The 27998-nt window shown below is 36.5% G+C and overlaps 7 protein-coding genes and 1 long non-coding RNA gene across 9 annotated transcripts; 3 read left to right on the forward strand and 5 right to left on the reverse strand.

The window, feature by feature from the left end:
• Positions 1–834: 834 nt before the first annotated feature.
• On the reverse strand, positions 835–3731 carry LOC104733993 (uncharacterized). Its single transcript, XM_010453509.2, has 7 exons — positions 3593–3731; positions 2824–3378; positions 2394–2705; positions 2095–2220; positions 1701–1906; positions 1140–1547; positions 835–1074 (listed from the first exon to the last, which is right to left on the reverse strand). The coding sequence occupies exons 1-7, from the start codon at positions 3729–3731 to the stop codon at positions 835–837; spliced, it is 1986 nt and encodes a 661-aa protein (XP_010451811.2).
• Positions 3732–7125: 3394 nt separating this feature from the next.
• Positions 7126–7659, forward strand: LOC147933396 (uncharacterized; the record flags this gene model as incomplete). Its single annotated transcript, XM_087477435.1, has 1 exon — positions 7126–7659. A coding segment is annotated over one exon (534 nt), but the record flags the coding sequence as incomplete, so codon positions are not given.
• Positions 7660–9356: 1697 nt separating this feature from the next.
• LOC104732884 (uncharacterized) lies at positions 9357–10680 on the reverse strand. Its single transcript, XM_010452480.3, has 6 exons — positions 10518–10680; positions 10236–10312; positions 10092–10128; positions 9878–9971; positions 9728–9785; positions 9357–9616 (listed from the first exon to the last, which is right to left on the reverse strand). The coding sequence occupies exons 1-6, from the start codon at positions 10591–10593 to the stop codon at positions 9512–9514; spliced, it is 447 nt and encodes a 148-aa protein (XP_010450782.2). The 5' UTR covers positions 10594–10680; the 3' UTR covers positions 9357–9511.
• A 1275-nt stretch (positions 10681–11955) lies between these two features.
• Positions 11956–15208, forward strand: LOC104732885 (pentatricopeptide repeat-containing protein At5g39680). The gene has a single exon (XM_010452482.3). The coding sequence runs from the start codon at positions 12030–12032 to the stop codon at positions 14160–14162; it is 2133 nt and encodes a 710-aa protein (XP_010450784.2). The 5' UTR covers positions 11956–12029; the 3' UTR covers positions 14163–15208.
• LOC104732886 (putative calcium-binding protein CML46) lies at positions 14376–15120 on the reverse strand. The gene has a single exon (XM_010452483.3). It carries the CDS (start codon positions 15118–15120, stop codon positions 14518–14520), a length of 603 nt encoding a protein of 200 aa, XP_010450785.1. The 3' UTR covers positions 14376–14517.
• A 2606-nt stretch (positions 15209–17814) lies between the features above and the next one.
• Positions 17815–19170, forward strand: LOC147933397 (uncharacterized). Its single transcript, XR_015573760.1, has 2 exons — positions 17815–18352; positions 18549–19170. It is a non-coding gene; the product is annotated as an uncharacterized LOC147933397 (long non-coding RNA).
• LOC104733994 (cyclic dof factor 2-like) lies at positions 18712–21189 on the reverse strand. Of its 2 annotated transcripts, XM_087477469.1 has the most exons (3): positions 20716–21182; positions 19502–20139; positions 18712–19085 (listed from the first exon to the last, which is right to left on the reverse strand). In XM_087477469.1, exons 1-3 carry the CDS (start codon positions 20935–20937, stop codon positions 19067–19069), a joined length of 879 nt encoding a protein of 292 aa, XP_087333595.1. In that variant the 5' UTR covers positions 20938–21182; the 3' UTR covers positions 18712–19066. The 2 variants fall into 2 exon arrangements, with proteins under 2 accessions (XP_087333595.1, XP_087333594.1); XM_087477468.1 differs by having other exon boundaries at positions 18712–20139; positions 20716–21189.
• A 5864-nt stretch (positions 21190–27053) lies between these two features.
• LOC104732887 (protein DMP9) lies at positions 27054–27998 on the reverse strand. The gene has a single exon (XM_010452484.2). It carries the CDS (start codon positions 27926–27928, stop codon positions 27191–27193), a length of 738 nt encoding a protein of 245 aa, XP_010450786.1. The 5' UTR covers positions 27929–27998; the 3' UTR covers positions 27054–27190.

The following is a 27998-nucleotide window of genomic DNA, read 5'->3' on the forward strand; positions in this document are numbered from 1 at the left end:
TCTGCATGGTCTTCCGTACATAGCTTTGAACGGAGACATGCCGATACTAGAGTGATAACTATTGTTATAGGAGAATTCAATCAGAGATAAGTTACCTTCCCAATCTGCAGACCAGTTGAACGTGCATAGTCGAATCAAATCTTCTATGGTCCGGATTGTCCTCTCTGTCTGCCCATCTGTCTCTGGATGAAATGAGGTACTCATGTAAACATCTATTCCTAGTGCTTGTTGTAAATCTTGCCAAAATATCGATGTGAACTTTGGGTCGCAATCCGATACTATGTTGGCTGGCACTCCATGGAGTCTCAAAATTTCATCAATATACTTCTCCGCTAAGTCTGCGGCCTGATCTGTGCTCTTGACCGCAACCAAGTGTGCGACCTTGGTCAAACGATCCACCACTACCCAAACTGCTTCATTAGCCCTTCCCGGCCTTGTGGGTAATCCTCTGATGAAATCCATCGAGATCGACTCCCACTTCCACGAGGGTATAGGTAAGTTGTGTAGCAATCCTGCTGGTACTTGATGCTCCACTTTCACCTTTTGGCATGAGTTGCATTAACTCACCCACTTTGCGATTTCCTGTTTCATTCCAGGCCAATGATAGTACCTTCGAACATCTCGATACATCTTGGTGCTTCCTAGATGAATGCTTAAGGCAAAAGTGTGTGCTGCTCTTAAGATTTCCTGTCACAGTCCACCCCGGTTTGGAACTGTGATTTTCCCGTTAAGTAGTAGCGTACCATCATCTGCCAAATGGTAGCCACACACGTTTGGCCCATCCAAACTCCTCATCTCTTCAACAATCTTCTTAAGATTCTCATCCATTGGTTACTATTCATGGATCTGTCGTAAAAGACTAGCATGCATCACGGCTTGCAGTCCTAACGGCTCACTAGACTCTCCTTCCAAGGCGAATAGTCTTACCTTCTTAAATTCTTCAGACAATGATTCCATGTCTTTTTCCACATCTATGTCAACCCTTCGACGGCTCAAGGCATCTGCTACTACATTAGCTTTTCCCGGATGATAATGAAACTTCAGATCATAATCGGCAATTAACTCATCCATCTCCTTTGCCACAAATTGAGGTCTGGCTGTGTGAACAGATATTTAAGACTTTGGTGATCAGTAAATACCTGGACCGTCTCTCCATACAGGTAGGACCTCCATATCCTTAACGCAAACACTACAGCAGCCATTTCCAAATCGTGCGTAGGATAATTCTCTTCATGTTTTCTAAGCTGTCTTGATGCGTATGCAATCACTTTGTCTCCTTGCATTAACACACCTCCCACGCCAACTCTTGAGGCGTCCGTATAAACTGAATACGGTTGGTTAGGCTCTGGTAGAGCTAACACTTGGGCTGTCGTCAAGGCTTCCTTCAACTTTTCAAATGCTTCATGCACCTCCGCGTTCCAAATAAATGGAACTCCCTTACCCGTAAGTCGCGTCAAGGGTTTTGCTAACGAAGAAAATCCCTTAACGAACTTTCGGTAATAACCAGCAAGTCCTAAGAAACTTCGTACTTCCATCACGGTTGTAGGCTTCAGCCATTATTGAATTGCAATAATCTTTTCTGGATCTGCTGATACTCCTTTCTCCTAAACTTGATGGCCTAGAAAACCAATTTTCCTTTGCCAAAACTTGCACTTACTAAATTTTGCAAATAACTTTTGCTCTCTTAGTCTCTCCAAGACCTTCCTTAAGTGCTCTTGATGCTCCTCAGCACTCTTGGAGTAGATGAGAATATCATCAATAAATATTATCACGAATTTATCCAAATAGTCGTGAAATACATCATTGATTAAGCGCATGAATGCTGCCGGCGAATTAGTGAATCCAAATGACATCACTGCAAACTCATACTGACCGTACCTTGTCCTAAAGACATTCTTCATTATGTCTGGTTCAGAGATTGAAATCTAATGATAGCCTGAGGCTAGATCAATCTTCGAAAACCAACACGCTCCCCTAAGTTGATCCAACAAGTCATCTATCCGCGGTAGTGGGTACTTATCCTTGATAGTGATATTGTTAATCCCACGGTAATCTATGACTAACCGCATACTACCATCCCTCTTTTTTACAAACAATATTGGGGCTCCCCATGGTGATGAACAATAAATCCCTTCTCAAGTAAATCTTCCAATTGCTTTTTGAGTTCCGCTAACTCAGCTGGAGCCATTTGATATGGTGCCTTAGCAATTGGGGTAGCTCCTGTTCCAAATTAATGGCTTGAACACATCCTCATAGTCACTGAGTATATCGATATCTCCAACCTTTAGTCTTCAGCATCGTCTCCTCCAACAACAGTTAGAGTGACTAAATATACACCCTCCTTTCAATTGAGTTTCCCACTCTTATCGCTGACGCGAAATAGGCCCCTTTACTAGGACTGATCCCATGGAAGATTAGAGGTGTCCTCCCTCTTCTCTCGAGGATAACTCTGCTTTTATTGCAGTCAAGATGAGCTTCGTATCCTGACAGCCAGTCCATACCCAGTATGACTTCGAATCTCTCTAAAGGCATCACAAGCAGATTCGTATGAAGATTCACATCCTGAACAACCACTGACACTTCTCTCAGCATTCTTCGGGTCCTCAGTGGCGACTGATTCCCGGCTGTGTGAACAATCACGTTCACTGATTCTCGGCTGTGTGAACAATTCCCGGCTGTGTGATTCTTCGGGTCCTCAGTGGCGACTGATTACCACCGACCAGTGATATTCCTAATGCATGAATAAATAAATATGCATGCAAAACCAAAATGCAACACCCAATCACACAATCACAGACAAAAGGAGTTAGAACCCATACTAACATGTTATGGGACATTTCTGAGATCCAGAGGGTTTGGCTGGTTCTATTCCTAAGGCATAAATATTAGTTGGGGTTGCTTGCTTCTTCGATGGGGGTTCCTTAACTGACGACATTGTTGCAGCTCGGTTGGAAGGCTGGGCGTTTGGCTTTGTTGGCTTCAGAGGACATGAGGTCGCGTAATGGCCAGTTTCTCCACAAAAGAAGCATGTGACTAACGCAAGTTTGGGGGACTTGGTTTCCACAAGTGTTGGACAAGATCGGGCAAAGTTTCCGACCTGACCGCACATATAACATCCCCTTGGATCCATGTTTACCGATGTGCGTCCACCTTGATTCACAATCATACCACCCTTGCCACGGTTACTATTCTTATTTCGGTTGATCTCTTGGTTGTTTTTCCGAAATTTCACCACCTTCCCTAGTGGTACACCGTCCTTGCTCTTCTCTCGAAGCATCTTGAGTCTCTCTAACTCAATCCCTTCTTCCACATTAACAGCTCTCTCCTCGAGCTCAGAGACACTCGCATAGGTTACAGCTCGAAGCCGGCTTGAAATCTCTGGTCAAAGTCCCTTCAGGAACATTCGAACCATCGAAGCTTCATCGTCATTTCCATTATACAAGTACTTATGAAGTCTTGTAAAGATCTGACCATATGCCCTCACACTCTTATCTCCTTGTTCCAAACTTATGAACTGTTCCTCCAAACGATCACGAGATTCAGGAGGGAAATACTTGAGCTCGAATTCTTTCTTGAATGTTTCTCATGTTACCGACACATAACGGTAGCGAGAAGACACGGTTTCCCACCAAGCTCATGCATCTTCCTCTAAAAGGTTGATTGTAATCCGTGTTCGGTACTCTGTTGGGCATTCGGACGTATCGAAATGCATCTCCAAATTGCACAACCATCTGTCCGCCTGTACCGTGTTTGTTTCTCCTTTGAATTTTGGAACACCTAGATGATTCATCATCTTTACCAACTTCACAAATTTTCCTATTGGCGTCTCTGCCAGTGGGTCTCCTCGACTTTGTTGTCGTTATTGTTGTTGTTGTATCATGTGTGTCAGCAAGGTCCGTATTATCGCAAGAGTTTGTTGTGTCTCAGACGTGTGTGTCTGTCCACCAGTATTTCCTTCTGGGTTCACTCGATCTCCTCTCGGCATCGTTGCACTTCGATATGCAGGGAATGGCCCAACGGGTGTGTACTCCCGAGTTTGTGGATACACAAACTACGGCGTCTCATAGCGTACCGATCCCCACAGAGAATACCTTGGAGTATCTCCAGGATTATCCCAACCAAACATGTCACTCGCATCTGGTGTGCGGTGAACATGTGCATCATAATCTGACTCATCACCAAAATACGGACCCCATTCCTCAGGCTCAAACGGTTGACCCCAACTCTCCTCATGACCGAACGGTTGTCCCCATCTCTCCTCTTGCTCTGGTGAAGAGTCTCTCGATCCAGTTCTCCCTAAACCTCGACCAGACATCTGCAGCCATCGATAGCAAGGTACTTAATCCCATCTACCTAAAGTGTTGAACGAACCGGAATTCCTAAAATCCCTTATGCGACTCTTGACTCAAAAAAAAAAAATTGAAAACAATACGAGTATAACGAAGCATCATATTCACGCTCTGATACCACCGTTGTAACGCTCCCGAACCGTCCTATGGCGAGAAATACCCATAACAGCCCTGAGACGCCACTTTGGAAACAATCACCAACGACCCGGCCGAGGTTCTAAAACCCATTTATGGCCTTGACCGGTCCATCGGTGAGGTTTCCACCACTATAGATACCACTTAGGCTTTTCTACCTTTGCGATGCCCAAGTGTTGTGCTGTCCCGGACAAGGATCTATGAGCCGATACTTGTATTCAAATATAAAACCGATTCTTTCATTAAATAAAAAAAAATATTTCATAAGTCTTAACAAAATATTTATAACGTTTTATGGCCAGGCCTAATGCCAAAAAGATTATACAGATTTTTTATATAAAATATAAACATACTTTTTCTTTACACAAAGGCACAAAAATCTACTTTCCGGGCTCCTATTGTCCAACACAACCTCTAACACCCTCTACTGATTGCCTGCAGGACAAAACACTATCATAAGTAATCTAAGATTACTTAGTGAGTATCAGGGGTCCCTGCAGAAGATTAGATTCACATCCCAACCCCAAATCACAAGGAATCAATCATGCAACACACAACAAGCAATCAAGCAGAGAAATGCATGCGGAAGCTAATCACAGCAAATGCAAGCAATCTACAAACATGTAAACTTGAATAAAAAGAAAAATATTTTTAAATAAGTTTACTAGGGCCCATATATGCTGCCTCTCGCCAATCACCCATTTTCTCCGCATTGCATCCACCCAAGGCATGCAATCGGAAATTTCCACATAAACTACACCATCATGTAGAGCTTAGGCCATGGTAGCTAACCAAGTCTCTCCGAGAATTCGACATCCAATACAACCCTTATGTCTGATGCATGTCGTAATCAACCGGGCGAAGGTCAGACACATCTCTGTCTTAGTGTGCTTATGGCTGTTGGCCCTCCTGACACAACACCACACACTAAGACCTTCCATTTTATGGGTAATTATGTTTATAAGCCTTAAAGAACTTATAACACACCAAGTCCTCTCAAAAGTGGGTACTCAAGTTTGTAAGCCTTATAGAACTTATAAAACACTAAATACCACCACTTAACCTCACATGCAATAGATCTAAAATGTAGATCCGCGATCATGCATAAGATCTACCATGGAGCACATCCCACACTGAGCAACCAACTCAAGGTGCATGCAAAACTCAAGAAATTCTAACAAGAAAATCAAGCAGAAATGCAACTATATGCACATGCAAACTGACACTAGATTGAGTCGTTGACAATAATCTAGTTCAGATCTATGCTCTCTGAAGTAATGGAGACATGCAAAAGAGCTGAGGTGTCGCCTTCTCATGACTTAGGCATGTGGTGTTGACACCTCATGGGCGGTGTGTCACGCTTACATTCATCCAAGTTGCATGGCATCAAAGTATATTCCCCTCCACTCACTCATTTTTGATGGCATCTAGGAATATTCTTCTCCACTCACACTCTTGTGTGATTAAATAATTCCTCCACTTCTTCTTGAGACAAAAATCGAGTGGGAGGGAATATTCCTCTCCACTTTCCTCTCCATCGATTAAATAATTCCTTAGTGGTTCCTCCATTATGAATATTTAATTAATTTCCTCCACTCCACTAACTCCACCTTATTAAAATATTATTTTAGCGGGTTCCTTCCCGTTTCCCGTAACCCTCTTTGTTTTTGGTACTATCTGCATGAACGTCCACTCGTTCGTCTCTGTACGCTTTCCTGCGTGTACCGCGTACACTGGTACGTACCATCGATCGGCCTGTTGCTCGATTTACTTTTTCCCCGGACATCTCTCGGTAATTCTTTCCTGCTTCCAACTCTCTTCCTTTTGATCCCTTTCCGGGTCAATTCTTCAGGAAAAATTTATCCTGCAGTGAGGGTCACTACACCATGTCTTCAATTGCTTCATCTTTGGTCAGATCTGGAATTCAAAGCTTCAAAGGAGGAATGAGGGATTTGATGAACTCTCTGCTCTTAACGATGACCAAAAAAGAAACGAAGCTTTGGAGCTCCTCCCAGAACTCGGACCATGGCCACCGTATGTTCCCGTCGGGCTTTCAATCATCGGAGGTGATTCAAATCCCTCCACCACCGTTCTCGGGCAGCTGCCGATCTCACCAACCGATTGGCCAGTAATAGAGAAACTAGGGTTTCCCTTAACGGGCCATGTTCCTAACTTCGGCCCAACTCTACTTATAAGGTCTAAGTCCATCAGCCTCCAAATCTCATACACAAAATAGCCCAGGTCCGATATAAAACTCTTTCTCTTGTGTTTCCTGGATGTGTCTCTTAGGGATTTGTGGTATGGGAGCTTTTGCTTGAATAAGTATTTTTACTTGCCTTTGAATCGCTCTTGTTGGGTCTGTAATGGGGGGCTTTAGAAATCTGTCCATTTACCACTTCCCCTTAACCCCATCTGACGAATTCAACCACCTCTTCCCCCTAGCTGATACAACTCTGATCTCAATGTGTCTTAGATTGCCGAAAATTCTATCCACCTCAATCCCTTTAGGCCTTTATGTCTTTGTTTTGACTGGTGCAGAACACCATGTTAGCATAGCAAAAGACCTTCTAGGATGGCTAGATAGATACTCTTGTCAAGTTCAAATGGAAACTTTGTATCACGCGCCCCTTGAATCCCCAACCCCTTGTCTAACCACTCGTCTAAAGCACTGAAGCTCGGGTCTGATCTCTTATCTCATTGTCAAGCTGACTACAAGCTTTGTGTGGAATTCCTTTACCTCCATGGCCTTTGGTTTCATGTGAGGGAGGACCCACCTGCTTTGTTACAGTTTTACATTCATTGTTTGCGTTTCCAGGTTGTAGTTTCATCTAGAGCCTTGAAATTTGTTTGTGAAAGTATGACGGACTTTGATCCAATGCTTGTGAACCTTCCTTTGATGGCGAGGAACCCTACATGTGTCCCATCATTGGAACACTTTTTGAAAAGCTCTTATGCATTTCTTGCGCGAGCCGTTTATGACCATTCCTTGGTCGAGGATGTCGAGAAGCGTGTCTTCATGTTCGAATCCGCTTTGGTCCCAAAAGATTTTTCAAAGAATGCAAGCCTTTCAAAGTTGAGCATCACCTTGAAAAACTCATGGAGCCCTTATCTTTTCTTTTCCCATTGTATTGCCTTTGCTTCAAGTTGTATGAATTGTCCTCTTTTGAGGTTTTAATTTGAATGAAGATTTTGTTTGACCAAAAAAAAAAAAAAAAGTTTATGTTATTGCGTCAAAGATTCAATTCTTAATTAATTTAAAAACTACAATTCATTGCTCTATCAAAGTGATTTTTAGCTTTTGATGATGACACTGCTGATTGTTCCCTCAACTTTGTATCAATGAAACACCTAACAATCATAGGCTATTTGTAATAACATTCCTTAGAAGAATTGGGAGATGAGAGCAATAAAGATTGTGGAGAAAGAAAAAAAAAAGTATGTTTAAAGAAGATTCAAGGTTGAATATTGTTATAGATGAATGTGAAAGATGGGAAAAGAAAGTGTTTAATCAAAATTAATTTCGAAATAAAAATCGAGATTTCACAAGCAAACCAAGACATATTCTTTCTTGTATCCGCTTGTCTGTCTTGGTCGGTTGAGAAAACTCAATATTTGCATTGGATACTAGTGTAGACAACCACTCTTTCCAATCATCACATTCATCCCCAACAATCTTTAATCTTGAATCATCTTGTGACAACCCGTACAGCTTGTCCTATGGAAGTTTGTTAAAGGATGGGGACTAGGGTTCGAGGAACGTCTGGCGCACTATTAACCTACTAGTGGATTTGGATGTGAGTTCCTTTCCACGGTAAAGGGTTAGGATTGATGCCCTGCAGAGCCAGCTTAGGGCCTATGGGGACAAGCTAGCGGAGGCTAGTGGGGTCCACGGGACGGGTTGTTACATAATAAAATGTGAAAAGAGAGTAAATGCAAGAGATAACGAGTGTATACCGAAAAAAAAGAAAAAAAATAATTGTGAAAAAATGTTAAACGAAATAGATAAGTTATATATCAATTTATAAAATAAGTTTAACATTTGTATAGATTTCTATTTTAAATATTGAATAATTATAATTATATTCAATGGATCGTATTAATAATAAAAAAAATGATAGTCCTGCGCAACGCGCGTATAATAAATGTAGTATTGTATAAACCAAAGCGGTAACAATCAGAGAAGTCTTGACCATAAAACCGGAAAATAATGACAGTGTTATTATTTTGTTAACCAGAAATAGATGGTTAGCGTTAGCCAATTGAAATATTTCTTCAAGGTATAGATTGTTGTTTTGACCAGTACTGGTTTTATTTTATAAAAGTAATAAAGTAAACTAAAGTAATAAACTTAAAATTTTGAAGAGATAAATAATACGGTCAAACAAAAAAAAGAGATATATAATATAATTTAAAAATAAATATCTTATATACCCCAATAGAGAGAGGATAAGAAATCTTGTCCAGCCAATAAGATAAAGTGTCAATTCTAATTATAGTTATATGATACATGGAAGTTTTTTTTTTTTTTGTTAACAAATATCATACAAAAGAAGGAATTGTCCAAACATATATATATATATATATAGTCAAACAGGAAAATATTATATAAAGTAGGAAAATATATTTCTTGTTTTAGTCAAACAGGAAAATATATTTCTTTAAATAATATACCTATAAAAATATTGAGGCCAACCAAATCTTTTCAAACTTGAATTAGATTTTACCCAAAACAATCTTTTCTTTGTTTTAAGTTTGTTCCTTTGCACATATTTTTCATAACCATTAAGCAAACACTTTGTTTGTACCATTCAAAAGCTTAAAATTGGTTTGAAACTACTATATTGTTTCCTTGAGACTTGCAATATAGAAATATTGATAAAACAGAAATATTTTATAAAATAATCTTTCACCCAAATAAGGGATGAAAATTACCATAACATATTGTAAAATTTTTATTTCTTATCCCATATAAGCATTATATAAATAGGGAGCTAGCATAGAAAAAAAAAATTGAAACCAAAGTCCACTTAGTACTTGAGACCAAGAGTGAGTTCAAGAGACATGTCTTCTTCATCATTTGTACCATCCCCAGAAGCTATGACATCATTGTCTCTGTTTTCATTTTTTCCCACCTGCCATAAAATATACATCTATATAATTCATATGCATCGAATCTACAAGTTGATGAAAATAAATACTTTATAAGGTAAGAAATGCAAAAAAAAAAAAAAAGGAAAATTTACCCTTGAAGATTGATAGAGAGACTTGCAAGATACTTCCGTTGGGGTTACCTTCTTAGTACTATCCAATTGTAGCATATAAGAAATTGAAAAAGATAGTTAACTAACAAATTACCACAAAATAATGATTATGCAATAACCTAATTTAATTACTTTTGTTGATTTTGGATAGCATCTGGAATACATTCATAGATCTCAAGGTACTGCTGAGACTGCCTCTGATTCATTTTCTGTATCATTCTCCTTTCTGCATAAAAATAACATAATAAATTCACTATGCACTATGTTGAACATCGATGCATGTATTGCCCTATGCAAAGTTACAACGCAAACATATTTAACTCTAAATGGTATGATAGTTATTTACCTTTTACAGATACTCCTTCTTTCTTGTTCCTATACATCTATTGAAAGTAAACACATATATTTAATTATGTACATAGATGCATATATAGCTTTTATATGGATACATATCATGGATACATATCATGTGTGTATGAATTATAAGGACCTGGAGATGGCTTTTAATTTGTGATAAAGTAAGGCCTCTTCCACCCATAAAGTTCAAAATTTTCTTAGGTGTTGCCGCTGCAATTAAGAATATTAACTATAATGAATCGAAAAATGATACATAAAGAGAAATTTGATCATGGATAAGACAGAATCATCGAAAATAATGAGAGGGGAGGTATCTTAATGAAAGAGACAGTTGATTTCAATGACAAAATTTTGGGATACTCTGTTTTACTACAGAGGAATCGACTTTGTTTTAGATTTAAAGAAAATCGCTTACTTCTTTCGCCACCAAGAAATTCAACAGCTTCAACAAAACGGTGATGACGATCGGTAGTCCAGTGCATACGCGACATTGTTGACGTAATGTAAGATCTAACGATCGCGTCTCTCGTCGGATTTTTTCTCCGGCCAAACTCTTAGCTAATTTTATGTTTTGTTTATACAATGTATCGTATATATATATAATATTGTTATGATTAAAATATTCATATATAATTCCTAAAGAAAAATAAATTCAATGCTTATTATTTCTTAGTTGTCACTTGTAGTTTTTTATTTAATTATTCCTCTAAACAAGGAAATACAAAATTGCACATTTTCTTAAAGATATATTTTCTGACAGCTCTGAGTTGTCTTTTGTCTAATAATAATAATAATATGTATGATAGAATTTATAATTTTCAAATCAAAATTAATATTATCAGATTTCTCTTCTTTTATATTCTAATATAGATTTATTTTTATGTATTAATTTTTTATATTCAGAATTCATTTATGGCATAAGCCTTGTTGCTTATTATCATTATTTTGAACAAAATGATATTAACAATTTAAAAACCATCCAAAAAAATAACACACACATATATCTCTATATATATATACACATATATATATATATATATATATTTTAATTATATATTTCATACTGAAACGACCCGACCCAATATCGCTATGTTAACCTATTGCGACTAGGCATGACTAAAATCAAACCGTAACCGTATCTTGGTCCGTAACCAGACCATAACCATATAAAATGGTTAAAAACCGTAAATGTTAACCGTAAATCTGTGGTTAAATTATATTAACCATAACCGACACACATATATCGCTATGTTAACCTATTGCGACTAGGCATGACCAAAATCAAACCGTAACCGTATTTCGGACCGTAACCAGACCGTAACCATATAAAATGGTTAAAAATCGTAACCGTTAACAGTAAATCTGTGGTTAAATTATATTAACCATAACCGTTAATTAACCGTAACCGTATCAAAACCGTTTGTTAACCGCATAGTTAAACCGTAATTTATTAACTGTAACCGTTTTAAAAATATAATAAAATATACTAATAATTATTTATTTAATATGAATTATATGATATATAGAAATATGAATACACTAAAAGAACATATTAATTATAAATAAATAATATCAGTTATATTATATCATCAAATAATATTAATCGTATCATATTATCAAATAACTGTAACCATATATAACCGTAACCGCTTCAATCGGAACCGTATTCAACCGTAACCATTTAACCATTTATTAAATGATTATAGTTAAGGTTAAATAAAATTTCTAACTGTAACCGGTGGTTGATAAACCGTAACCGTGGTCATCCCTAATTGCCACAATGTATTAAAAAACAAAAAAACAAAAAAAAAAAAACTCAAAAGACACGAGTTAAATAGGTCAAAGTCAAAGACACGAGTGAGCACCTTCTTCATAAATCTCTCTCTGGTTACTTTGCGAAGAAAACAAAAGGAGCAATTTTGAAGCCATGTCCGCTTTGTCAGTGATCGAACAACGACTGTTAAAGTGGAACAAACTCGGGTCTTTATTACCTAAACCAAACAAACCTCTTATCCCCATTGATCGTCTTAACGAGCTTTTGAAAGTATGTGCTAATTCAAGCTATCTAAGAACTGGCGAATCGATTCACGCTCATTTGATTGTCACGAACCAATCATCTCGAGGTGAGGACGCGTTTCAGATCAATTCTCTGATCAATCTTTACGTGAAATGCGGAAAGACTGTTCGTGCACGCAAGCTGTTCGATTTAATGCCTAAGAGAAATGTTGTTTCTTGGTGTGCGATGATGAAGGGTTATCAGAATTCTGGGTTTGATTTAGAAGTTTTGAAGCTGTTTAAAAGTATGGTCTTTTCTGGTGAATCGAGACCTAATGAGTTTGTAGCTACTGTGGTTTTAAAGTCTTGTTCAACCTCCGGGAGGATTAAAGAAGGTAAACAGTTACATGGGTATTTTCTTAGATGTGATTTGATCTCTCATGAGTATGTACGGAATACTCTTGTCTACATGTATTCTTTATGTTCGGGAACCAGAGAGGCTTTTCGAGTTTTGGATCATCTTCCTTATTGTGATCTTTCTGTGTTTAGTTCGGCTCTTAGTGGTTATTTAGAGCGTGGTGCTTTTAAAGAAGGGGCTGATGTTTTGAGAAGGATGGCTAAGGAGGATTTGGTTTGGGATAAAATCACGTATTTGTCTACTTTACGGCTCTGCTCCAATCTCAGAGATTTGGATTTGGCTCGGCAGATTCATAGCCGAATGGTACGGTTTGGTTTCAACACTGAAGTTGAGGCAAGTGGTGCACTCATTAATATGTATGGGAAATGTGGTAAAGTCATCTATGCTCAGAGAGTTTACGACGATACACATGCTCGAAATATTGTCTTGAGTACAACGATCATGGATGCTTACTTCCAGGATAAGTCTTTTGAGGAGGTTCTGAATCTGTTTGCAAAGATGGGAACTAAAGATGTTCCACCTAATGAGTACACTTTTGCCATTGTGTTGAACTCAATTGCAGAGCTGTCACTTCTAAAACAGGGTGATCTTATTCATGGGCTTGTTCTGAAATCTGGTTATAGGAACCATTTAATGGTTGGGAATGCACTGGTTAACATGTACGCCAAAAGTGGCAGCATTGAGGATGCAAGGAAAACATTCTCAGGCATGGCTTTTAGGGATATTGTTACTTGGAACACATTGATATGTGGATTCTCACATCATGGATTGGGAAAGGAAGCGCTTGAAGCCTTTGATAGAATGATGTATGCAGGAGAGCTTCCCAACCGCATAACTTTTATCGGCATTTTGCAGGCTTGTAGCCATACTGGTTTCGTGGAGCAAGGGCTTTATTACTTTGACCAGCTAATGAAGCAATTTAATGTTCAGCCTGATCTACAGCATTATACATGCATTGTTGGACTTTTGAGCAAGGCTGGATTGTTTAAGAGGGCTGAAATTTTCATGAGAACAGCTCCAATTGAATGGGACGTTGTTGCATGGAGAGCTTTGTTAAATGCTTGTTATGTTCGTCGGAATTACAATTTAGGAAAGCAGGTAGCAGAATATGCTATTGAGAAGCATCCAAAAGATTCGGGAGTTTACATATTGTTATCCAACATCCATGCCAGGTCAAGGGAGTGGGAAGGCGTGGCGAAAGTGCGTTCTTTGATGAACAAAAGAGGTGTTAAGAAGGAGCCTGGAGTAAGCTGGATAGGGATACGTAATCAAACCCATGTGTTTCTTGCAGAGGAAAACCAACACCAGGAGATTGATCTGATTTATGCAAAGGTGAAGGAAGTTTTGTCAAAGATTAGGCCATTAGGGTATTCGCCTGATGTTGCTGGAGATTTCCATGATGTAGATGAAGAACAAAGAGAAGATCACCTCTCTTATCATAGTGAGAAGCTAGCTGTGGCGTACGGTCTGATGAAAACGCCAGAGAACTCGCCATTGTACGTGACTAAAAACGTGAGGATATGTGATGATTGTCACTCTGCAATTAAGCTTATCTCCAAGGTCTCAAAACGATACATAGTTATCAGAGATTCCAACCGGTTCCATCATTTCCGTGATGGTAAGTGTTCTTGTTGTGATTACTGGTGAAGGTTTGAATCCAAAGCTGATTAGTGTGACGGAGACCTCTTGCGTCTCTCTTGCGGCCTCATCATAAGTAGTGATAAAATAAGTTGCAATTCATTTCTTGCTCTAGTCATCAATTTGTAGGTGTAATTAGCGTCTAACAGTTCGGTTTTTGTTAGGCTTAGCCTCTATGTTTTGGCAGATTATTCATGTCTGTGACAATTATTTCCAATCTCATTGGCTTTTAGGGGGCTTCTGATACGAAAGTTTAGAAATTTATACATGGTTCTGAGACAACAATATTAACAGACACAATCTCAAAAGCATGAAGAAAACAAGTGCATAAATTGATAGATTGTTACTTCAAGAAATACTGACTTCAGCAGAAGTGGTTCTCCATGAATTTAACAAATCCATAGAAATCAATTCTTCCGTCTTTATTTCCATCGAATGATCTGATCATTCTCCTGCAACTCTCAAGGTTAGATTCTTGCTTGAAGCCAAGGATAGTCAAAACTCTTTGCAAATCTATTGGATCGATAAACCCATCTCTGTTTTCATCAAAGACATCAAAAGCTTGCTTCACTTCCTCCAAGCTTGGCTCTTTCTCTTCAAACAGATTAGAAAGATCCTCGGAACTGTATCGTTTTTGAAGTCCCTCGCTTCCTGAATCGGCGACAAGTCCTAAGCTCTTCATCACCATCACTACATCTTCTCTGCAAAGACCGTCATCTTCGCGTTTGATCGAAGTTTGGAACTCGAGATCTTTGCTCTTCTTCTCAGAAACACATTGCTGGTGGTGAAGAAGAGGCCAGAACCTGGAGAAAAATGTCTGAGCAAAAGAAACCCATCTGGAAAAACTGATGAGGAAGAAGTTGATCAGACCAAACAAACGGAAAGAAAAAGAAGAGGACTGGTCGCATTTAGACAGTGAACTCTTCTTCTCCATGGTTATAAAGCTATATAACTGGTTCTCAGTCATAACTTGATGTTAATGTTATATTTTTCAAAAACTAAACTAGGCAAATGAATGAATCACAAAGTAGTAAATGGTAAGTAGGAGATGTGGGAGATATGAGTTTGTTTCATGTCAATATATATACATGATGAATAAGTCAATGTGGACAGAGTTTTGGTGGAGAGGCAAAGGAGAGGAAGTTGCAGTTGGAAGAAGAGACCAAGAAGATGGAAAGGGAAAGGGGAAACTTACAAATAGACTTTAGTGTAAAGATATGAATTAATTAAGAGGAAATTTCTTGTGCACCATTTGGTGGGGGAGTTGTTTTTTTGTACTTATTTGATGGGAAGCTTGGTCAGATTACTATTAAATTGTATTATATACATCTAATGTGTGGTATTAGAATTAAGGTTTTGATTGGTGACCCTTACATAAAGTTGTAAAGTTTAAAATTATGTCGTGTCTTATAATACGGTTTTTGATCTCTAGAGGTATAATTTGTTTTCTTATCAGTTTATATGTAGACTAAATCAACATATTTTTTGTTCATGATTTGAATTGTCAAGTCGTGCTTCAGTTTATTCTCTTACTGTAATTAGTCTAATTTTATACCAAAATTTCATATGTGGGTATTTTACTTTGTTTTATAAATTTTTTTGCCAAGACTAAATTAGACAGAGACACACGTAGACTAAGAAAATCATAAAAGCAAATGAAAATTTCCTACAGCTTGATTTCCACAATTAATCTTCCGATGTGAAGATAATTCTAACACGTTTCCAGATGCCTTTCAAGCTTATACTAAAGTCGACACAAGTTTATAAGCCTCTATTTCAAATAATTAGTCATCATTTTTTTGATTACTCCAACGTTTGGTCAAACAAGTCACGGATAAATGATAAGAAAACGAGTACTTAGAAGTCATAAACGATACTACACAATTCATACAAGTCATACTCCATATATGTTATGAAAACACATCATATTTTATTAAACATGAAGTTCGAACTTTTACTCTGTTGGTTAATAATCCATTTTTGTTTGCTAAACCTCTTGCATGTTTGTTTACCAATTCATACTTTTCATATTTTGTTAATCAATTTGTTATACATGTAATACATTTAAGTGTCCAGTGCAGCAGTGCTACATGTAATCTTACTGAATTATTTGGATTATTTAAAATCAGAGTAATATACGGTATCAATTTATTGTAAATATTTAAGAATTTTCTTGTCACAAGAGTACCATTGATATAGAAATTACAAGGCATACAAGGGCTAACAGTGCGATTATTTATGTCCATAGATGGTAAATAAAAGTTTTCAAACAAAAATTTCTTGATAATTTTTGTTTTCATACAAAAAAAAGATTAAAATTTGTTGTGAAAGGGCCCATAAAACAGTGTTAATATTCTTTTTGTTTTATTAGAATAAAAATAACCTTTTGGTTTTTGGTATGTTGAGAAGTTTGATTTAAAATTTGTCTTAAGACATAAAATGCTTAATCGGCACTGTTTGTACAAAACAAACAATCAAAAACTGTCTAAAAGATTGCATTCTATAAATTTGATGACTGATTTAGTCTTAAAATAATATATAATAGAGTGTATGTGTTTATTCTATACAATGAAGTAATGAACAAAACAGAGATATCACGATAAATAGTTTATGATTTGTTCATATAAAGTCATATAAAATGCATCCTTAAGAGATAGTTGCTTTGCTGTTTCTATAGCTTCCTCACTTGAAATCGCTGACTTCATCCACAATTATATAGCCTCTTGCAGCTGCGATGAATGCTACGCTGAAGCTGGTGTTTCCGCTTATAGGTTCCACCAAGACACTCTTTCAAGGTATTATCAGTCATTTTTTCTCAACATCCATAACCATATTGTACCCAATCATATCATTGATACTGCAACATGTCTCTATGATCACGAGTTTGGCAGCAATATTCGCTACACAACCCTTTGCTATACTATTCAAATACACCATCGAGTTTTTCCAATGAGCTGAGACACATTCTCAGCAATGGCAAAAACTGCTTCCTCTCCACCATGATTGCACAGGGAAAAATGTGCAGCATCTATCTCATACATGCATTTTCTTTCATCCATATGAAGTTGCCTATTATAAACATCAACTTTATGCACAAAGTACTCTTCACCATTCTTAATAACCATGCCTATATCTCCGGCGTTGTCGAGAGCCCTTTGCACATCTTTTACACCTCATCATCCTCTTTAAAATCCTTTTATTGTTCGGTACTTTTTTTTACTCATACCATATTAGCAATTAATGATTCTAACTCAACACCTAAGAGTTAGCTAAAAAAAATTGCCATACATAATATATTGCCTTTAAAATATTAGATTTGAATAGAATTATTGGTTTGAGATTTGAATAGAGTTTTGAAGACTTTAAATGTTATGTAGAATCTGTTGTTATTAGATCAAGATTTTGTTAAACATTGCTAAAGTTTATTGTTATTAGTTTGTGATTTGTAAAAAATTATTTAAAATCTTAACAAATTTGGGTTATTATATTCAGACTTTTATAAAGTCATTAAAAGTTCTTTGTTATTCAATTAAAACAAAAGAATCTAGGATTGTTAATTAATTCAATTATTATGTTATTGGTTCATGATTTTATACATTTTCTTCACAAAATAAAGTCATGGAAAATATTACAAAAATATATAGATTGTTTGGAGCATTTTACAAGATTTTAGAAAACTAATCAACAAAACTATAGAATACTCTCTAGCAATAATTAAAAATCTTTCACTTATTCACTTTTGATGATTTTGTTGAAATCTTCACAATTCTTTATAAATTAGAATCTAATAACACCCCCTTATCTAAGATTTATTAATTTACCTTCAATTGAAATTGACCAAGATTTCATCAAAAAAAAAAAAAAGAGATATTTAAAATTTTCGGATAAATGTATTTAGATTTAGAAGTCAAAATATTTGAATATTTTTTATGTATAAATTTATTAAAATATACATAAGATTTGTTCATATATAAACATCTTATATTAATGATAACAAACATAATGTATCACCGAATATTAATTTTTCAAATATTTTTAAAAGTATATTTAGTCTTATTTTAATACTATTAGCTATTTTTGGTTATTCTAGATCTGGGTGATTTGGCCATTTGGGGGTTTTAATAAGACAAACACGAAATAATGTCACAATTGCAACTAATCTTTCCTTAGTAAATTTCCTGGAAATTGGAAGTGACAAGGTAGTGGCTTTCTTTTTCTTTTGGCGTTTTTCACAAACTTTTCAATATTAAATATACTATTTTGCTTATTTTATCCAATCAAAACGTTGTTTCATTGGTTGTTTTGGTCAATATGAGATTTCTAATATATAGCTGACTCTGTCAATCTATTCTCACATTCAGTGTTGGTTCTTTATCAAAGTATATTTTTGTGCAGCTTGCAATATCTTCTCTTCACACTACTAGAGCAAACCTGATGTACCATAGTAGTATACGCCTGATATCATGGTCATCTACGAAGCTAAAGACAGTGGTTCGCTTCTCTGCAGAAGCTGATAACAAGTTTGATGCAAGATTGTAGCTAACCAAACAAGTATAAATTTGAATGGAAAATAAGTTATTTCTTGCAAGATTTATTTAACTACAGTTTTTGGGGGGTTTTCCATATAATGATACAACAAACTTTTCACTCTGCAACCCAAAAAAGAACTACTTCTCCCTCGCTATGTCAACCATTATACATATACACATACCTGTGTATATATATTTTATATATAGAGCTATATGTACAAAAGGACTCACCTGCTTTCTTCGAACACAAGACTGAACCCAAAAACAATCAAATCAGCTTCTTAATTTGGTACTTCCTTTTATGATGTCTCATGGAAGTTTGTTGACCTAGAAAGAGCAGCAGGATTCGCTTGCAACTCCAGTCTTCTTCCCGGAAGCTTTCCTTCAGAAAGACTGCTTTTTTCTTTGGTTGATGATCTGAAAGCTCCAAAAGTGTCTGCGTTTTCGTCTTTTTTGATCCCTAATGTTTCCCAGATGGAGCTTTTAGCAGCTTCTTCTGGATCATCGACCCTCAATGTCTTGGGAACCCACAAGCATCTCTCAGGTTTGCTTTTCTCTCTACCAAGTGACTCAGTTTCTTCACAAGCTTCATCAGCGTTCTCGTCACGTGAATGTTTACCTAGAGTTGGAGAATTTGGACTGGAGCCAGATGGTGAATTGGGTTGCGGCATCCAAGTGAAACTGTTCCATGCCCCTGGTGAAACTCCCGGGCAACTCCAATAAGCAGGTGGAGGGTAAAACGGTAAAACCGTCCATGAAACTCCGTTCCACGCATAAGGCCAAGCTGGTGGTGGTCCAGGAAAGCAAGGAACTTTTGGCAATGGGCTGACTGTTCCAGCCTCTTCATTTGGCGGGTTTAAAGGAACCGTAACCTTCAAGCCTTCATTAGGTTCTTGCAATGTGGTTTGTGTTTTCAGCATCGACTTCTCAGCAAGATTCAAACCGGAAGCCATGGATTCACAGAGCACTGAATCAGAGCCAAAAGTGAGAAGGTTCGCACCATTAGGATGTTGAAGATCGGTTCTCGCCGCCTTCTGCATGGCTTCCGCAGATGTTATGCTAACATGACGGTTATAATGAGAAGCAGGACTCTTGTTCTTGCGTCTCCCTGCACCAACCGGAACATTCCTCATCGTTCCACCAGCTGTCCAATATCTCTGACATTTCTTGCAGAAATGGCGAGGTTGGTTAACATTATAGTTGTTGTAGTAACAGAACTTGGTTTCCATGCTGTTACATCGCGGACACGGTAGAATCTTATCAGGTTTCTTTAACTTCGCCTCTTGAGAGCAAGCAGTAGTATTACCACCCGTCTCATTCGGTGACGACTCTTCATTCGTCTTTGCAGCCTTTGTTGTTTCCGTCTTGTCAGTTACACCCGATGTCGCAGTAACCTCATTAGATTCATGCTTCAGTAACTCATCCTGACAGTCATTATCTTTTTCTTCCTGGATTTCCTGAGAACAACATAAAAACATATTCACAATGATATTCATAAGAAACCAGACAAAGAATTCGTTGTTCTGTATCTTAATCAAACAAACAACAAAACAGAAGCTAAAGCTAGAAGCATCAAACTATGTATCCATACAATGAAATTAATGGTTTCAGGTATCAAGTTTAAAGCATCAACAGAACCAGAGAAGCAAAAATACTTATTTGTTAATCAAGTGCCTAAGATTGGAATAAACCCTCAAAGTTCTTCAGCAATTCAATATGGAGAACTTGACTCACCGAAAGACAGAACAGATTGAGATCTCGAAACACTTATTGATTTAGAAAAAAAAAAGACTCTTTTGAGAATCTAAGATTTACAATTTTTTTTTACAATCCCCAAAAAGTGGTGAAAACCTAGTTCAACATAAACATACCAAAACCAAACCTTTTCCCAAAAAAAAGCTACGGATTTGGACCAATCTAAGATCAACCCATCAATCATTTCCATTAAACAAATCATGGGTAATCATCAAAATCAATAAAGGAAACAGATTCATATATCACAAAAACAAAAAACAAAAAACAAAAAAGCTAACCTTTTTATCACTCTCGCTCTCTCCTCCTCCACCTTCACCTAAACCAGAATCACCCATCTCATCAATATCATCATCATCTCCGGTACACGAATCTGATAACCGAACAAGAGGATTCTGATCTTGATTCTCGGTAAAGCTAGAACAAGAAGAATCAACAACAACAACACCAAGCTCAGGTAAGGGAATCGTCTTCCCAAACAGCTTAATCGCCGGATCAGCCATATCAATGATTCTTTTTTTTCTCACTTCTTCTTCTTCTTCTTCTCCAGCGAAAAAAAAGCGGAAACTTTTCGAGAAGAAAATAAAAAAGTTACAATTTTTATTTGTGGAAAGAGAGAGAGAGAGAGAGAGAAAGGACAGTCTTGTGGTATTCGGTGGTTGTCTGAGTATTTCTCGGATTTGTTTATTTGTCTCTGCGAGAGAGAGAGAGAGAGATAGAAAAGAAAAAGATTACACTTTTTTGTTTTATTTTGTGTGATCTTTCGAATTGTGCAACCTTTTGATTCGCCGATAGTGCCACGTCATTACACGTGAGGCTTCTCAGCCACAAGTTTTGTACTTTTGTTTTTGTGGACTTTTTTGTTTTTCAATTTAAAAGGTTTGCTCTTTTTTTTTTTTTTTCTCTTTTTCGTCTCGTTTTGGCTTTCTTTTTGTTTTCCTTTTCAAGCTGGTCAGCACTTTTTTTTTCTTTTACTTTTTCTCCATTTTACAGTTTTGTATTTTTTTTTTAGTGTCACCTGAATTTTACCTTTTCTTCATTTACAGTTTTATATTTTTTAATATAAATTTTATTAGGAAAACTAAAAAAAGATCAGCGTTGAAATTATATAAACCGGCAAACTAAAAAATAGATATAAAATATTTGTCAGCTATTTGAAGTATACTCCAACACATAGCCACACATACAAACAATATAAATGTTTTCTTAACTACGTCAACTATTGTCATCACATAAGGACATCCATAAACAAATATAGGTTATGTGTACAACACCATAAACATTCAGTTCCAGTGGTTGGTTCACCGGAATCCGGCATTGACCAGTGTTGACTGACATTGACCAGTTTTAACCGACGTTGACCAGAGTTGACCGGCGTTGACTAGAAAATATATTCCAAAAAAAAAGTTTATTTTTTCCTAAAAATAAGAATTTTTTTCATGTATTTTTGATAAATAAATAAATAAAGATAAATGATTTTTATAATTTACAAAAACAAAATATAACAACAAAAAGTTATATAACAAAATTTTATGTGTAGTAGATTTTTTCATAAAACTATAACAAATATATACCTTTTCCTTTTAACAATCATTTTTTTTTTGTATTTTCAAAGGTGGAGATTTTAAATATATCTTCTTTCTTTTTACTTATTTATAAGATTATGTCATTTAAAATATATCTAAGGCATTGCCAACTATTTTTTTGATTTTACAAAACCAACCTTTGATTTTACAAAATCAACTTTTGTTTTTTAAGTATCTTCTAGATATATGTCTTTCATGTAAATAAATACAATTTTCATTATTTTCTTCCTTTCTTCTTCTTATTAAAAATAAAGAAATAGTTGGCAATGTCTTGGATATATTTCAAATGACATAATCTTATAAATAAGTAAATATATATATATATATATATATATATTTAAAATCCCCACCTTGGAAAATACAAAATAAAAAATGATTTTTGAAAAGAAAAGGTATATATTTGTTATAGTTTTATGAAAAAATCTGCTATACATAAAATTTTGGTGGTATAGTTTTATTATATTATTTTTTTGTATATTTTATGTATTAACAACATTAGTTACTAAATATACCATAAATTTTGTTTGTCATATAATTTTTAATATTTTTTTGGTATATAATTGTCTTGTATTTTTTTGTAGTATAAATTTTTGTTGTTATATTTTATTTTTGTAAACTATACAAATAATTTATCTTTTTATTTATTTATCAAAAATACATGAAAACAAAAAAAAATATTATTTTTAGGAAAAAGAAAAAAAAAATATTTTTTTTTCTGGTCAACGCTGGTTAAAACTGGTCAATGTCGGTCAACACTGGTCAACGCCGGATTCCGGTGAACCAACCACCAGAACTGAATGTTTATGGTGTTGTACACATAACCTATGTTTGTTTATGGATATCCTTATGTGATGACAATAGTTGACGTAGTTAAGAAAACATTTATATTGTTTGTATGTGTGGCTATGTGTTGGGGTATACTTCAAGTAGCTGATAAACATTTTTCCTAAAGTATATGATAACTAATTAAAACTATAGAAAGATACAAATCTAAAGAAAAATAAATGTCATAGAGAAAATGTAATCTAAATACTATAATTAAACAAAAATACTAAAGACTTTCATAAAACTTTCTTGATAACATTAATAAAATTGGATAGATTTCACACCAACGACAAACTAGTAGCAAACCAACATGGAAAAAAGCAGGAACTTACCATGACCATAGATACAAATATACAACTACCATCACACTTCACCAACCATAAGACACCTTGAAAATCAACCATTTTGTATTTTAAAAATCTCTTAAATTTTAATTCAGTTTATATTTAGTCTAATAGTTAATTTTGAGAAGAGTTAAGTAATACTAGCTATAATAATTGTAGTTTTTTTTTATATTTAAAATTATTATCGTAATGATTTTATAAAATATATTCAAATGGATTGTCATTGAAAAATACTTTGAATAGTTTTAAGATGTTAAACCTAATCTTCCTCTCATTTACATTCTGATTAACAAAGCAAATGGTAAATCGAATAAGTAAAAGTGTAAAACCAATCTGGATTTTAACTATTTTTGAAGTAATTATTTAACTCCAATAGTGGCTTAGACTGGTTTTCATAAGCATTTTTATTTAACAGAAAAGCTATATTTTAAAAGATTTTCAATAGGTATCAGAACAACTTATCTACATTCAATCAAAATTATATAAATTTCTTATCTAAACTCAAATCATCTAAATTTTGTTTAAATGTTAATACACCCCTTATATTTTTTTACTGGAAAAAGGAGAGAATATTTTTAAAGCGACAAAGTATTTAGTGGAACTACAGTTTTTTTGTGTTTCACTCTTTTTGTGCCTTTGTCTGGTCATGAAATCTTTTTAACATATCGGAGATACGTGGCTGTAATAAGTCGATGTTACAAGTTGTGGTTACTAATCAACCCCAAGTCGATTTTGGAAAAGTGCAATTATATGGATAAGTATTTGAAAGCCAACTCGAATTGCAAAAAAGTGCAATTATGTGGATAAGTATATATGGCACCTTTATTTCAGACCACCCCAAATCTCAAATATATACTATAATAAAGTCTCTTTTTTTCCTTTCGATTTCACATTTAATAATATATCATCCCACTTGGAGGCACGACGACTGATAAAAAAAGATTCTTAAGAAAAACATATTTTATCATTTTCCGACTGTTGTTCCCCCGACCTGAAGAAACGTTTATTTAGTTTTCTATTTCATTTCTTTATAATATAAAAGTGACGTCCATATATCTCTTTTTTTTGTCACTGATGTTATTGATAATGCTTTGAAGGATATAAGGTGAAATACAACATAAGCCGGCAAAAAATAAAATATCCCCTGAGTCTAAAGCCCAAAAAAGAGAAACTAAACTGGCGAACAAAAGAAAAGTTCCCGAAAACTAAAAGAGAAACCAATAATTAAACTTACTAAGTAGAGAATTTAGATTCTAGAAGAAGGCGAACCCTTAAACTAAAGCCAGAAGCAACAAGGCTAAACCCTTAAACAAATACTAATCTTAGGAAGCAAGACAAGCTCTTCTCTTGAACCACATGCAAGTGAGAAATACTAAGGAAGCCCACGGCCAATCCAAAGCTAACTTCAACCTCCTCCTATCCTCAAGAGAGCTGATCTCTCAGAACCAGAACCAAAAACTTCATAATCCGGCAAGCAAGACCCGAACACGCTTCCGAATACGACGATGACGACACCGCGTCCAAAATCATCTGAGTAGAAGCCTTTCAAAAAGCAATCAGATCTTCACAAATCTGCAATGCCAAAGACAAGGAGCGAAGCCTAACCTCTCACTAAAACTGAGCTTCAACAAGCACAATGATAGAGCGAGAAAGCTATCAACCGCAGCGAACTAACCATGAGAAGAGCCTACTACAAACCAAGAAGACTAGCACGTCTTCTAACAGAACGAAGCCAAAGCTTAGAAAGGGGACAAGCCTTATGGGAATCAACAGCTGGAAGAGAGGACCAAGGGTGAGAGGCAAGACAAAGGCTGGGCGGACATAGCGCAATCACAGCCAAAACAAACACAAACGGCAATCAAACGATGAGAAGCACAAGAAAGGAACCAAAGGGAGGGAAGAGGCGAGAAGACATTTTATTCTTCGAGTCGGACCGTGGAACTACAAGCTCCGGAATTACTAATATCAACTTGAAACCACTAAACCCAACATAATTGGCCGCTCCAACCGCAACCACAAAACCCAGGTCGCAACCCTAGCCAAACCACAAAACTCCCCAATCTAGAGCCAAAATTCACCACCCTATCAGACTACCACCAACAGAAGAGAGGAAACTTACCATGGAGAGTAAAAGCCACACCAATTAGGGAAACCAACCGAGCAAAGAGACAGGAGAAACCACACCGCAGATCCGCTCAACTCAAAGAGAACCAAGCCGATGAGAAAGTAACCCATAACCCATGCCAAAACAATAACCTACGGAACCTTCTCAAGACACTTAAGCACATCGGCAAATCACCAGCTCCTTGGCCGTTAAGAACAAACCACCGTTCTTAGATCTAAGAGACCCCAACCAAAACCCAACACTCCAAAGTTCGCTCGAAAACTCCGCTCACTAAACTGCAAAGGAAAGGAAAGCAATAAACAGGGCAAAGGGTCCTCTTACAGCTACGGCGAGAAGCACCTGTCACCGGAGAGGGCAAACGGAGATTTGATATTTGAGGCGACGGCTGGGGCGAATTTGAGGGGGACCTAACAAAGAAAATAAAATACGAAAAGTCCGCATGCATGTGACGTCCATATATCACATGACTGATTTTCTAACGGATGTGTTTTTTTTTAACTTACTATTCTTTTCCAATCCCATTGTGTATATATTATCAATTGACTTGTTAACACTATTCAAATAGAAATTTAATGAACTTTTCTGTAGAATGAAACTGGCTAGATTCATAATTATATTAAAGAGACACTTGATGACAAAGATATTGTGGAAAATCATAAGAACTGTTACAACGCCGGAACGGTAGAAATACATTGGAGACAGAAGATAAGATTTCTGACATATATAGTGTCAATTGATTAGCCTCTGAAAAGATTACGCTGATAAAAGAGGACTAACTCTTTAACACCTCTCAACTTCGGCTGAAATAAGAAGAATACCAAAACGGTCATCGCCAGTCATCATCCACCGCTTAAACTTCCAAGTTCGAACCGTGTATGGATGACTATGGACATTAATTTCTTAGTCCTGACCAAAATAAAAACCAAATAATCAAGAAAAGTTTGGGCCTTGATGATCCATCACAATATCTCTAGATATAACTCTTACGGTCAATACTCGAACCAATTTGGTTTAGTAGTAAGAATCTGACCACTGAGACCTATCATCTTTTATTTAGTTTTTTTTTTTTTTTTTGTAGGAATGTGAATATCATTTAGAATGAAGAGTTAAGGTTTAAGAAGCTTAACCAAAAGTTTATCCAAAAAAAAAAAAAAGAAGCTTAACCTAAAATATGTAGACGATGCCAAGAAAAAAGATTAAAAAAGCTCACAAGCAAATAAGTTGATCGTGTCAATCAACATTTAACGGATCCAGAGGATCTTCAAGTTTCTCATTTACTTCCTTTCGGTGCTCAAATTTCTCACTTCCCGATGATGTCTTCAAAGATCGTCGTTATGCAGGACGTGTTCCTCTGCTTCCAAATATGGTAGACAGCCGCTTGAGCAGTCAATTTCCGAAGTGTTGGAAGGGAGGCTTCTGTTTTGAGACTATTCCAGGCAAGTAAAGCAGTCCACGTGTAAAAGATACAAGGGGAGAGGCGAAGGCTTACCTTGATCAAGTTCCAAATTTGAACACTAAAGCCGCATCTCAAGGGGAGACCTATCATCTTTGCAGGAAGCCTAATTTTGTATGTCTAACTACTTCTGTAGTTTGATTTTAAAATTTTCGTATGACATGAAACTACGAACAGAAACATATAATGGAGTTTTATTTAACATATAAGTACAAATAGAATTTTCTACCTTTTTTGTTTATATATATACGCTCCGGTCAAACAAGTCTAGATGGATTCGACAACATTTTATTTAACAACACAATAGATAAATAGTAGAACAATGGAGTTTAATACAAATAGTCTAAGTTACAAGGAAAATACAGAATAGATACTTACTAAATACACACCAAACACACAGAAGAAACAAAATGTGAAAATGAATTAAGCGGTCATGCAACCAACACCATATCGAGTGGTCGGGAAAACAAGAAACAAAGCACTACAAACAATTCCGACCATCAATGGGAAACTCTCCATAACTTGATCCATCTCTTTCTCTTTCCCCGGAAACAAACATCCCGTAACTCTTCGGTCCGAGAACGCAATCGCCATAAACACCAAAACACTCATCACCGCATGAACAAAGTCGTTAACCTTCAACTTATACCTATCATCACTCACCGGAATCTCCGCCTCCGCGATCACATCCCCGCCTCCAAACTCCGGAGGCGGCGGTTTCATGAACACAGCGAGTCCACGTGGCGTAACGAACCCGTAGTAGATCTTCCCATCGGACGCTTTGAAACTGTCGGTGAAGTGGAAGAAGAAGCAAGACATAGCGCAAAGAAGCAAGAGGAGATGGATCATGAGGGTGTTGATACCGTTACAGTCTCCATCACGGTAGATCGACGGGAGAACCATCTCGAACATCAAGAGTGTTCCTGTCGGAAGGAAGTTGACGAGCATTGATGTTTTCGAAACCGTCTTTTGAACTCCTTGCGCCACCATGCGACGTTTACGACCTCTTCCTCCTCCGGCAGTGGCTCCTGCCGGGAGTGTAGGGAGTGAAGAGATTGAGACGGGTTTTGGTGAACGAGACGGTGGTGATGGTGATGGTTTCTTCGGCGGGGTCGACGTCGTGTAAACTCTGATCCCGACGCTTTCCTCTGTTCTCTCCATTTTATTTGTGTGTTTCTCTGTTTTTTTCCTTTTTCGTGTGCGATTAAACTGTTTTTCGTCTCTTGCGTGA

This window comes from Camelina sativa, chromosome 12, assembly GCF_030686135.1.
Source record: "Camelina sativa cultivar CO46 ecotype springtype chromosome 12, ASM3068613v1".
NCBI lineage: Eukaryota > Viridiplantae > Streptophyta > Magnoliopsida > Brassicales > Brassicaceae > Camelina > Camelina sativa.

What these genes read in the sequence shown, in the direction of transcription:
- LOC104733993 (XM_010453509.2), bottom strand. Translation starts at nt 3,731, where the DNA reads ATGGTTGTGCAATTTGGAGATGCATTTCGATACGTCCGAATGCCCAAC. An exon ending in TCAGAAATGTCCCATAACAT is followed by an intron (nt 2,706 to 2,823) that starts GTTAGTATGGGT and finishes GGTGGTAATCAG; the next exon opens with TCGCCACTGAGGACCCGAAG. An exon ending in CCATGGGGAGCCCCAATATT is followed by an intron (nt 1,907 to 2,094) that starts GTTTGTAAAAAA and finishes TCTCTGAACCAG; the next exon opens with ACATAATGAAGAATGTCTTT.
- LOC104732884 (XM_010452480.3), bottom strand. Translation starts at nt 10,593, where the DNA reads ATGTCGCGTATGCACTGGACTACCGATCGTCATCACCGTTTTGTTGAA. An exon ending in ATTTCTTGGTGGCGAAAGAA is followed by an intron (nt 10,313 to 10,517) that starts GTAAGCGATTTT and finishes TCTTAATTGCAG; the next exon opens with CGGCAACACCTAAGAAAATT. An exon ending in CTCTCTATCAATCTTCAAGG is followed by an intron (nt 9,617 to 9,727) that starts GTAAATTTTCCT and finishes ATTTTATGGCAG; the next exon opens with GTGGGAAAAAATGAAAACAG.
- LOC104732885 (XM_010452482.3), top strand. Translation starts at nt 12,030, where the DNA reads ATGTCCGCTTTGTCAGTGATCGAACAACGACTGTTAAAGTGGAACAAA.
- LOC104732886 (XM_010452483.3), bottom strand. Translation starts at nt 15,120, where the DNA reads ATGACTGAGAACCAGTTATATAGCTTTATAACCATGGAGAAGAAGAGT.
- LOC104733994 (XM_087477468.1), bottom strand. Translation starts at nt 20,937, where the DNA reads ATGGCTGATCCGGCGATTAAGCTGTTTGGGAAGACGATTCCCTTACCT. An exon ending in AGAGCGAGAGTGATAAAAAG is followed by an intron (nt 20,140 to 20,715) that starts GTTAGCTTTTTT and finishes TGTTGTTCTCAG; the next exon opens with GAAATCCAGGAAGAAAAAGA.
- LOC104732887 (XM_010452484.2), bottom strand. Translation starts at nt 27,928, where the DNA reads ATGGAGAGAACAGAGGAAAGCGTCGGGATCAGAGTTTACACGACGTCG.